The sequence below is a fragment of the Nerophis lumbriciformis genome, linkage group LG23 (assembly GCF_033978685.3).
Source record: "Nerophis lumbriciformis linkage group LG23, RoL_Nlum_v2.1, whole genome shotgun sequence".
Taxonomy (NCBI): domain Eukaryota; kingdom Metazoa; phylum Chordata; class Actinopteri; order Syngnathiformes; family Syngnathidae; genus Nerophis; species Nerophis lumbriciformis.
Genome location: NC_084570.2, coordinates 28,781,955 through 28,794,160, shown reverse-complemented (window position 1 = coordinate 28,794,160; position 12,206 = coordinate 28,781,955). Strand labels below are relative to the sequence as shown.

Here is a 12,206-nt window from a genome sequence, read left to right as displayed (position 1 = left end):
AAGCAGGGAAGAATGCTGGTATGAGCTTTTAAACATAACCCGTTAACTGCTGCCAATCAAATGGTGAATAAGATACTCTTTAGGGTTCATATGTTTGTAAATCTGACTGTGATGAAGTCAGTGCCTCACCAGCCATGAACCTCACCGCACGTCACTGGTTGAAACTGCCCAAAGATAGGTGTGCCAAGCTTGTGGCATCGTATTCAAAAAGACTTGAGGCTGCAATTGCTGTCAATGGTGCATCAACAAAGTACTTTAAAAAAAGACTGTTATACTTATTTTACATGTGATTTTTTATTTTTAATACAGTACATTTGCAAAAAATAAAAATATAACCTTCTCACATTGTCATTATGGGGTATTATCTGCAGAATTTTGAGGACAAAAATTAATTTTGTTTGGACGTAACATATCAAAATACGGAAAAAGTAAATAAGTATGGTGCCAGTATGCTGTTTTTCCCCCCAATAAAATACTGGAAATGATAGAAATGTAGTTTGTCTCTTTTATCCGATTATTAATCGATTAATCGAAGTAATAATCAACAGATTAATCGATTATCAAATTAATCGTTAGTTGCAGCCCTAATATATATATATAGATATATATCTATATATATATACACAGTATATATATATATATATATATATATATATATATATATATATATATATATATATACATACATACATACACACATATATATATATAGACACACACATACACATACATATATATATATATATATATATATATATATATATATATATATATATATATATATATATATATATATAGATGTATAGATATATATCTATATATATGTGTGTGTGTATGGTCAGGCTAGGTCCTGACCATACGTCCTCTTTTCACCGGACATGTCCTCTTTTGCGGGGCTGTTCGGGCGGTGTTTCTTAAATGCCTCAAATGTACGGCATTTTGAGTTAGGGTTGCATGTATTTTCAATGTACGTTCAGGGTTAAGAAGGTTAAAAACAAAACAAATTGTGCGTGCAGCAGCATTCGTGAGGGAGGGGCAGAGACAGAGAGTGAGAGCGAGAGAGTTGTGATAAACGCGCATGCGTCGTCAGGCTCTGCTTTTTATCCATAGATTTATCGGATTTAATTTTTTATTATCTATAGCAGGGGTGTCAAAACTGCATTTTTGTAACATTTTCCTTGTTTTATTTGGCAAGTTGAAAGAACATGGCGCCAGTATGCTGTTTTTTTTTTTCAATAAAATACTGGAAAGGATAGTTTGTCTCTTTTATCCGATTATTAATCGATTTATCGAAGTAATAAGCGACAGATTAATCGATTATCAAATTAATCGTTAGTTGCAGCCCTAATACATATATATATATATATACATACTGTATATACATATATATACACACATATACATATATAATATATATATATATATATATATATATATATATATATATATATATACACACACATATACAAAACCCAAAACCAGTGAAGTTGGCACGTTGTGTAAATGGTAAATAAAAACAGAATACAATGATTTGCAAATCCTTTTCAACTTATATTCAATTGAATAAATGGCAAAGACAAGATATTTAATGTTCCAACTGAAAAACTTTGTTATTTTTTGCAAATATTAGCTCATTTGGAATTTGATGCCTGCCACATGTTTCAAAAAAGCTGGCACAAGTGGCAAAAGAGACTGAAAAGTTGAGGAATGCTCATCAAACACTTATTTGGAATATCCCACAGGTGAACAGGTTAAATGGGAACAGATGGGTGCCATGATTGTTTATAAAAGCAGCTTCCATGAAATGCTCAGTCATTCACAAATAAGGATGGGGCGAGGATCACCACTGTGAACAAATGCGTGAACAAATTGTCCAACAGTTTAAGAACAACATTTCTCAACCAGCTATTGCAAGGAATTTTGGGATTTCACCATCTACGGTCCGTAATATCATCAAAAGGTTCAGAGAATCTGGAGAAATCACTGCACGTAAGCAGCAAGGCTGAAAACCAACATTGAATGCCCATGACCTTCGATCTCTCAGGCGGTACTGCATCAAAAAGCGCCATCAATGTATAAAGGATATCACCACATGGGCTCAGGAACACTTCAGAAAACTACTGTCAGTAACGACAGTTGGTCGCTACATCTGTAAGTGCAAGTTAAAACTCTACTATGCAAAGCGAAAGCCATTTATCAACAACACCCAGAAACGCCGCCGGCTTCGCTGGACCCGAGTTCATCTAAGATGGACTGATGCAAAGTGGAAAAGTGTTCTGTGGTCTGACGAGTCCACATTTCAAATTGTTTTTGGAAACTGTGGACAGGAAAAGAACCATCCGGACTGTTCTAGGCGCAAAGTTTAAAAGCCAGCATCTGTGATGGTATGGGGGTGTATTAGTGCCCAAGGCATGGGTAACTTACACATCTGTGAAGGCACCATTAATGCTGAAAGGTACATACAGGTTTTGGAGCAACATATGTTGCCATCCAAGCAACGTTATCATGGACGCCCCTGCTTATTACAACGAGACAATGCCAAGCCACATTCTGCATATGTTACAACAGCGTGGCTTCATATTAAAAGAGTGCGGGTACTAGACAGGCCTGCCTGTAGTCCAGACCTGTCTCCCATTAAAAATGTGTGGCGCAATATGAAGCCTAAAATTCCACAACGGAGACCCCGGACTGTTGAACAACTTAAGCTGTACATCAAGCAAGAATGGGAAAGAATTCCACCGGAAAAGCGTCAAAAATTGGTCTCTTCAGTTCCCAAACGTTTACTGAGTGTTGTTAAAAGGAAAGGCCGTGTAACACAGTGGTAAAAATGCCCCTGCGACAACTTTTTTGCAATGTGTTGCTGCCATTCAATTCTAAGTTAATGATTATTTGCAAAAAAAAAATTACGTTTCTCAGTTCGAACGTTAAATATCTTGTCTTTGCAGTCTATTCAATTGAATATAAGTTGAAAAGGATTAGCAAATCATTGCATTCTGTTTTTATTTACCATTTACACAACGTGCCAACTTCACTGGTTTTGGGTTTTGGGTTTTGTATATAAAGTATATACGTGTGTGTGTGTGTGTGTGTGTGTGTGTGTGTGTGTGTGTGTGTGTGTGTGTGTGTGTGTGTGTGTGTGTATGTGTATGTGTGGGGATATATACGTGTGTGTGAGTCCCTTGTGTGCAGTCGATCTATACTGCTTTCCAAGCTGTACACTGACTCTTCTAAAGTATGTGTACATGACACATAGCATGTCCATAGAAATTGGACTTCTGCCCCTGAGAGAGGAACTACTGGAGAAATACAAGAGCATATACTAAATACGGTTTCATCAACAGTAAAAGTCCCAGCAGGACTTTTTATTTGAGTGTCAGAGCAGGAGGTGCAAATTGGATACAGGCAGAAAGAGGGAAGACATATAACAAAACAAAACGATTGTTAAGGATAGCACAAACTGCCTGGTCTTGACTCCATGTTATTTCATGGGTGTAGTTAAAAGCAGAGCATGTGTGCAGTTTCTATTTTGGTTTCACTTGCACCCACAGAAATACAGAGAGATGCCTACTTTTATGTGCCTGAACGTTTTCTTGGAGGTGCTCATGTCTGTGCATTCACCTCTGATGTTCTGTCGGGAAAACATTTGAGTGTGCAAGTTTTTACCCTTCAGGGTCAGAGGCTGCCAGGGTTTAAAATGAAAGAAGTCGAGAGAACTTTTTCATTTGTTCCCAAGAAACTCATGACCGACAATAATCGCTGCTCTCGCTTCACTGGGTGGCCTCTCGCAGATAGAACATTAAATCAGACAGCCCTGCAGTGCTGGCCAGGCCTACATTGCACCACTCCTGTCCCTCTCAGGGCCGGACTTACCATTGGGCAAACACAGCCAGTCGCCTGGGGCCTCCAAAGGTCTCATAAAATTGCTATTAAAGTTTTATTGTATTTAAAACAACTATTTACCGTATTTTCCGGGCTATAGAGCGCACCGGTATTTAAGCCGCACCCACTAAATTGTAGGATAAATAAATATTTTTACATACATTAGCTACACCGGACTATAAGCCACAGATATATACCAGTACGAAATATCTTCTAAATGTTTATTTACATACCTTAATTGTATCCAAACGGTGTCTGTAACACGGCAGTAAAACGGCTGATCAAACAAAACAGAAGTCATTGTCACGGACCCACTAGCTGTAAAAGCTATCTCTCTAATTAGCTAAACAGACTCAATATATAAGTCGCACCGGACTATAAGACGCAGATATATACTAGTATGAAATATCGTGTAAATATTTATTTACATACCTTAATTGTTTCCAAACGGTGTCTGAAACACGGCAGTTAAACGACTGATCGAACAAAACAGAAGTCATTGTCATGGACCCACTAGCTGCGCAAGCTAGCTCTCCAATCAGCAAAACAGACTCAATAACTCCATAGTGACGTTTTGAGGAATTTACTGAAGAATATGTGAAACTGAAAGGATACAAAAAGAATGCCATTGTAAGTTAATAATACTAACACAGACACTCGTAAAAGTGTTAGCGTATTCGCTAATGCTAAAGAGGCTAGCTTGATTTCACTACACTAGCACGTACAAATATGCATGAAAACACTTGTACAGACATCACACATGGGACGCTTTAGTAAGTAAAAGTTGTTTTAGTTACATAGTAAAACTTACAAACGTTGCTCGGAGTGATGAATGACGAATCCTTTTGAGCAGAAACGCTATGGACGGTTATACTTCCGGTTCAAAGCACGAAACAGGAAGTACATTTTCAGCACCTGCAATGAGCGAAGTCGTACAAAAGACGGCGCCATAGCACAATCAATAACACACCTTTTCTGTGTCTCCGTCGGTAAAAACAATTTGTAAAATCTAAAACATTATGGCCGTTAGCGAACAAAAAATCCATATATTAGCTGTACTGTTTTTTAAGCTGCGGAGTCCAAAGTGTGGGGAAAAAAGTAGCAGCCAATAGTCCAGAAAATACAGTATTTAATTTCATCTTAATTTTTGTGCCGAAAAAAACTCCAAATGCTTCTTCAATCACGATCGTTTCCAGTGCTCGAGAATAATTTTTTGATGTCAACACTTGTGTCTCTTTGTTCACACTGCGAGTCCATTCCCATTTTTTTGCCCATATGTGACCTGTATCGGATTTTTTCATGTCAACGTGAATGGTGCAATTCCAAATTTTTCAAATCCGATCTAAGCTTCCATCCTATGTGGATATAAATCAGAAATGTATCCGATGCGACTGCAGTCTGAGCCATGGTGTCGCGCTCATACGACCAATAAGTCATCAAAAAGTGATCAGCGCCATAATTATTCGCTAAAATAGACGGTTGCAAAATAAATAGTTGACAAATGAGCAGAAAACGGGCGAAAATTAAATGTTTTAGGAACACAAGCCAATGTTCCACCACTCCTGTCTGCGACTACTCGCCCACGCGCTCATCCGAGCAAGTGTCCAAATGCCCCACAAACTGGGAGAGCCAAAATGCTCGCCCGCTTTCTTCCTAATCTTCTATTCGCAGTAATTCCATTCAAAAAATGTTGACTTTGAAGGCACAAAATATTTGAAATTGCCACAAATATGCCAGTATTGAGACCTACTCGAAATGAAGCCATGTTTACTTCCAAAAACACCTGTGACGTCATGAGGTCATGTCTGCACGCGGGTCAGACTGTGTTCACATTAGACATCACGAAATTTGACGTCCTACCCTGCAGTGTGAACTTAAGCCTTGCTCTAACGCGCTCATCACTTTAAGCTCTCTTTTCCCCACCAGTCACACACATTTTTATCCGATTTAAACCGTTCCAACTTCAAACTGTTCAGCGTGTTCGGGAATCGCGAGCCTTCCCTTGACAAATTCCAAAAATTCCCAGAGTTTCCAGAATTCCAGGTTTTCCGGAACATTTTTCCCATTCAAAATGAATTGCCGAATGCAGCTGAGATAGGCTCCAGCTCCCCCCGCGACTCCAAAAGGGACAAGCGGTAGAAAATGGATGGATGGAAAATTAATTGGCCATTTTTCGAACTTCCACAATTTCCACCTTTTTCAACCGATTCAAACCATTGAACCTTCAACATATTCCACTCACCCTGGACATTCAAACTATCATTTTCCAAGTTGCCCTAGTGGCTCCCTGGAGCTTTTTCAAAAATGTATGAAAATAGAAAAAGATGGGGGGGGAATATATTTGTGTTTCAATAGGGTTTCTGTAGGAGGACAACATGACACAATCCTCCCTAACAATCCTACTGTTTATATTAAACATGATTCTCTGATGAGAGTATTTGGCGAGCGTCGCTTTGTCCTCAATTTGGCGGTCCTTGAACTCACCGTAGTTTGTTTACATGTATAACTTTCTTCAACATGCCAGAGAAATACATATTTTATGCCACTCCTTCTTTGTCTCATTTTGTCCACCAAACATTTTATACTGTGCGTGAATGCACAAACGTGAGCTTTGTTGATGTTATTGACTTGTGTGGAGTGTTTATCAAGCATATTTGGTCACTGCATGACTGCAAGCTAATCGATGCAAACCTGCTATTAAGGCTGGCTTTATGTACATATTGCATCATTATGCCTCATTTGTAGGTATATTTGAGCTCATTTAATTTCTTATGTCCTCTGTGTATTTAATTTTTATTTGCATTTCTCATGACACATTATCTGTATGTAATATTGGCTGCATTTCTGATAGTTGTGTGCCATGTTGTTCCAGACCACAGCAAACGTTACCCAGCTTGCATAGATTCTAATAAATTCATTAGAAGAAGACAGCCTGCCATTTCCTTTAACTTGGACACAAATCTATACCTTTGGCCATTCCAAGACAGTCATTTAGAGGAGTTATCTCACCCTCTGAGAAGTTTTACTAATGTGTTCCAATTTTGTAAAAATAATAGTAGGCTAATATAGCTAATATAGACACTTAAATCATGTGTTGTCGTCATTATAACACTTGTATAAGACTTTTAAAGTCATATTGATAGTAGGCTAATATAACTAATACAGACACGTACATCATGTGTTGACTTCATTAAATCACTTATAGAAAGCTTTCCATTTTTTGCGGCTCCAAACCGAATTTTATTTTTTTTTTTGGACAAAAATGGCTCTTTCAACATTTTGGGTTGCCGACCCCTGCATTATGAGGAAACGGCGCCATGTGTTTCTGCTAATGCCGATAATAACGGTGACCCAATTAGCTTGAGTCAAGGCAGTGCAGGTGAGAGTGCTATAGACCAGTGCATCCTGAACGGTTACCAAAAAATATGTTACTTGTAATACACTTTTCCACCACCTGAGGAAGTACTGTAATGACAATCTCACATAAACAGAAGAAGTATGGAGTTAGCGTCATCAAGAAGTTTAGGCGCAAAACATATGATTAAGTGGTGATGCTGTATTTTTATTTGCACTTCAATTTTATTGGTAGTTTATTTAAGAAACGTATTTATTTTTTATTTTTTTGGGGGGGGGCAAAACATAGTTTGTATGGAAATGTATTTTTCGCCCGTTATTTATGGGTCCCTTCTTACGCAGTATTTTGGGTTATAACTTATTTTTCTGCCTGGTGTTTATGTATCAAATAAAGAATAATCTTTGTCATTTGACCAAAATTTTTAAATATAATTATTGAATACGAGTAGGATTACTAATTTAGTGTTAGTATTTTCCTCTGTAGTGGAAAAGTTGGGCCCCGAGGTCAAAAAAGTGGAGAACTCTGTAGTATAATGAACATCACGGCACACACCCAAAAACACCAGTGGAAACAACAATGCTATTAAAAACACACGTTTTCCATTGTTGTGTCTGGAATGCAAAAACAATCCGTCATTACTCAAGATGACAAAACCAAACCACTATTTTCCCTCTCTTTCTCAAACAAGGGTTGTAAATCCACGGCGAGGCAACAAGGAGGCCAAGCTGCAAGGACGAGATAATGAGATTTCCAGTGGGTCCGTGTTGGATGTGGAGCAAAATGTCCACATCCTAAGAAACACATGCAAATAACTCGCAAGCCATCACTTTCCGCTGCTGTTCACACTGATGACCCATGACTGCTGTGCCAGGTCCACTACTAACCACATTGTGAAGTATGCGGACGACACAACAGTAGTGGGCCTCATCCGTGACAACAACGACATGGACTACAGGGAGGAGGTGAAACATCTGGTTGACTGGTGCAGAACCAACAACCTGGTCCTGGACGTCGACAAGACCAAGGAGATCATCGTCGACTTCAGGAGGCACCAGTCCAGCCACGCTCCACTCTTCATCAACGACACAGCAGTGGAGATGGTAAGCAGCACCAAGTTCCTGGGGGTGCAGATAACTGATAATATGACCTGGTCCCTACACACCGGAGCTCTTGTAAAAAGAGTTCAGCAGCGCATGCACTTTTTGCGTCGGATGAAAAGAGCACAGGTCCCTTCCCCCCTTCTCAGCACATTCTACAGAGGCACTATAGAGAGCCTGCTGACCAACAGCATCTCTGTCTGGACTGGAGCCTGCAGTGCCTCAGACTGGAAGTCTCTCCAGAGAGTGGTGAGGACAGCGGAAAAGATCATCAGGACTCCTCTTCCTCCTATCCGGGAAATCGCAAAAAGCCGCTGCCTGACCAGGCCTCAGAAAATCTGCAGAGACTCCTCCCACCACCACCAAGGACTGTTTTCACTGCTGGACTCTAGAAAGCTCCGGGATTCTCCAGGAGGAAGTCGCTAATGTTTCTCTGGAGAGGGAAGTCTGGGGGTCTCTGCTGGAGCTGTTGTCCCCGTGACCCGATTCCGGATAAGCGGTTGAAGATGGATGGACTCTAGAAAGAGGTTCGGTAGCCTCCGTAGCAGAACCTCCAGGTTCTGTAACAGCTTCTTCCCTCAGGCCATAAGACTCTTGAACGTATCATAATAATCCCCCTCAATTCCCTCCCAAAAATGGATTAACTGGCTGGAATATAAAGACAATATAACATACATCCATAAACGTGGATGCATATGCAAAAGTGCAATATATTTATCTGTACAGTAATCTATTTATTTATATCTGCACATAATTGCTCTTTTATCCTGCACTACAACAAGCTAATACCACGGAATTTCGTTCTTATCTGTACTGTAAAGTTCAAATTTGAATGACAATAAAAGGAAGTCTATGTCTAAGTCTAAGACTAAAATGTCAACATCCTAAGAAACACTTGCAAATAACTCGCAAGCCATCACTTTCCAGGCAAAAATGTCCTACTCCAGGGGTGTCAAACTCATTTTAGACCCGGGGCCACATGGAGAAAAATATACTCCCAAGTGGGCCGGACTGGTAAAATCACGGCACGATAACTTAAAAATAAAGACAACTTCAGATTGTTTTCTCTGTTTGAAAACAGAACAAGCACATTCTGAAAATGTACAAATCATAATGTTGTTGGGTTTGTTTGTTTTTTACAATTAACTGTTGCGGTTAATAGTATATATACTTTATTTGTCGTTATTTATATTTTCTGAATAAATTATGTGATCATGTTCATCAGTCGACACATTGGTGTTAATTTTCAATCTATCAAGATAACATAAATAATATCAAAATCAAATTACAGGATGTTATTTATGTAGTTTACTCATTTTCCTCGACTGGTGCACTGACATCATGTGGTTTATATTTTTTACATATGTAGCATCCTCTACAAAGATACAAAGAATTGCTATTGCGACATCTAGTGGACACATTTACAACAGCAGTTTATTTCATTCAAAAATTCCAGGTTAATTTTTATACTTGGCAAACTCATCCTGGGGGCCGGATAAAACGTGTTTGCGGTGCTGGGCCGTACATTTGACACCCTTGCTGTGGAGCAAAATGTCCACATCCTAAGAAACACATGCAAATAACTCGCAAGCCATCACTTAACAAACAAAAATGTCCTACTCCAGGGGTGTCAAACTCATTTTAGATCGGGGGCCACATGGAGAAAAATCTACTCCCATGTGGGCCGGACTGGTAAAATCACGGCACAATAACTTAAAAATAAAGACAACTTCAGATTGTTTTCTTTGTTTAAAAATAGAACAAGCACATTCTGAAAATTTACAAATCATAATGTTGTTGTGTTTGTTTGTTGTTTTTTTTACAATCAACTGTTGCGGTTAATAGTATATATATACTTTATTTGTCGTTATTTATATTTTCTGAATAAAAGATCAGTCAACTTATTGGTGTTAATTTTCAATCTATAAAGTTAACAAAAATAATATCAAAATCAAATTACAGGATGTTATTTATGTAGTTTGCTCATTTTACTCGACTGGTGCACTAACATCATGTGGTTTATATTTTTTTACATATGTAGCATCCTCTACAAAGATATAAAGAATTGCTATTGCGACATCTCGTGGACACATTTATAACAGCAGTTTATTTCATTCAAAAATTCAAGGTTCATTTTTTTACCTAACAAACTCATCCTGGGGGGCGGATAAAACCTGTTTGCAGGCCTGATCCGGCCCTCGGGCCGTACGTTTGACACCCTTGCTGTGGAGCAAAATGTCCACATCCTAAGAAACACGCAAATAACTTGCAAGCAAACAAAAATGTCCTACTCACTTTGACACTGCAGGGCCCGGGCGGTGATCTGGCGGCTGCATGCATCGCACCAGTCCTGAGTCACAGCCTTGGCTTCGAACCGGTGTCCCTCTCCCGGCTTGTGCTCCGACCCCTGTGGGAAGATGGCCCACGCCTCTCGGCGGGGAGGCTCCGTGCGAGCCAGCCTCACCACCCCGGTCCTGCCCTGCGTGAGCCGCTGCAGGGGAGGACGGCGGCCGTCCCGCTTGGCTGCCGCCGAGGTGGAGACGCTCGGTTGTCCGCTGCTTAAGTCCCTCCTGCTCCGGAGGAATTCCCGTTGGCGTAGCGTGCTCGTCACGTCGACGCCAGGACCGTGGAGGGAGGTCTCGCCGTGACCGTGATTGCGGTCAGTGGGACAGTCCGTGATGACGAATCCCGAGTGACCGTCTCTCCTGGCGGGCGAGCGCCGGACACGCTCCGGGCTACGTGGCGTCGCTCCCCGGCATCCCGCCGCGCTTCTCCCCGCCGCGTCTTCACGACACGTCCCGGCGTGTTCCTGCGGGGCGACGGACTCGCACTCCCCGCCGCATCTCCTCGACATGATTCTCTCCCACGAAGACTTCCGCGGCAGGGCGATTTTCTTCCTGCCGCCGGCCGGTTTGAAGACCCGGAGGAGCGGCTCCGGGTCCAGCCTGTGCTGGCCCACCACGCTCGCCGAAGCCATGAGTGTTTTTATTTTGTTTTTGTTTTTTTGTCCCCGCGAGGTGGGTGCGTGTGTGGCGCGGCTTTGAAGTGTGGCGCTCCGTGCCCTGAATGTCAACTCCGCTCACGCCTGACAGCCGCTTGTCGCCGTGACGTCACAAGCGCCTCACTTAAGGAGGGAAAAAACCTAGAAGCGCGCACCCTCGAAGGCGACGGGAACGCGCCCTGCTCTTCAAAGACAAATAACTTTTTACTTTGTGCGGTGGTCTTGTAATATCAACTTATATATATATATATATATATATATATATATCAATATGATATTAATACATATGCATATATTAATACATATACAAATACAAATACAAATGTGATATAAAAACATATAAATAATTTGTATAAATAAACGCGCAGTGGTCCCCAACCACAGGTCCGGGGACCAAAACCGTTCCGTGACGCATTTCTACCGGGCCGCAGAGAAACATGAAATAATTTATAAAGGACTGCATTTTCTCCGACTTAGCTTTGGTCTGTCCCACTAACTTGTTTTCATTGAGGGCCACACCGCAGTCATGGTTGCCATTAGAGGACCGCTTGTAACAGTAAATAATTAATAAATTTGCCTATGAATTAGAACATTTTTTTTTAAATTTCTAACGTAAAGGGTAAAAAAAAAAAATTCTGAGGATTTTACCACGGTTTTTTTTACAGAAAAAAAGTTGTCAGACTTTTACTGTAAAATATATGGTGTTTTTTTATTATTATTATTTTTACAACATAATTAAATGTGATACCATAAAATCATCAACCGTGGATTTTGCAGTAAAAAAAAACAAAAAAACTGACAGCTCAATTGACAGAATTTTACTGTAAAAAAAAAAAACATTGGTCGTTTTTTTTTTTACTCACAGTAATATGCT

General features: G+C 40.2%; 1 protein-coding gene across 1 annotated transcript in view; it reads right to left on the bottom strand.

Annotated features, from left to right (window-relative positions):
• Window positions 1-11,399, bottom strand: part of rassf5 (Ras association domain family member 5) — a 101,075-nt gene extending 89,676 nt beyond the window's left edge. The window contains exon 1 of the mRNA XM_061984842.1: window positions 10,627-11,399. Coding sequence (XP_061840826.1) covers window positions 10,627-11,308 — 682 coding nt within the window. The 5' untranslated portion in view covers window positions 11,309-11,399. The remainder of the gene's footprint in view (window positions 1-10,626) is intronic.
• Between the last annotated feature and the right edge of the window lie 807 nt (window positions 11,400-12,206).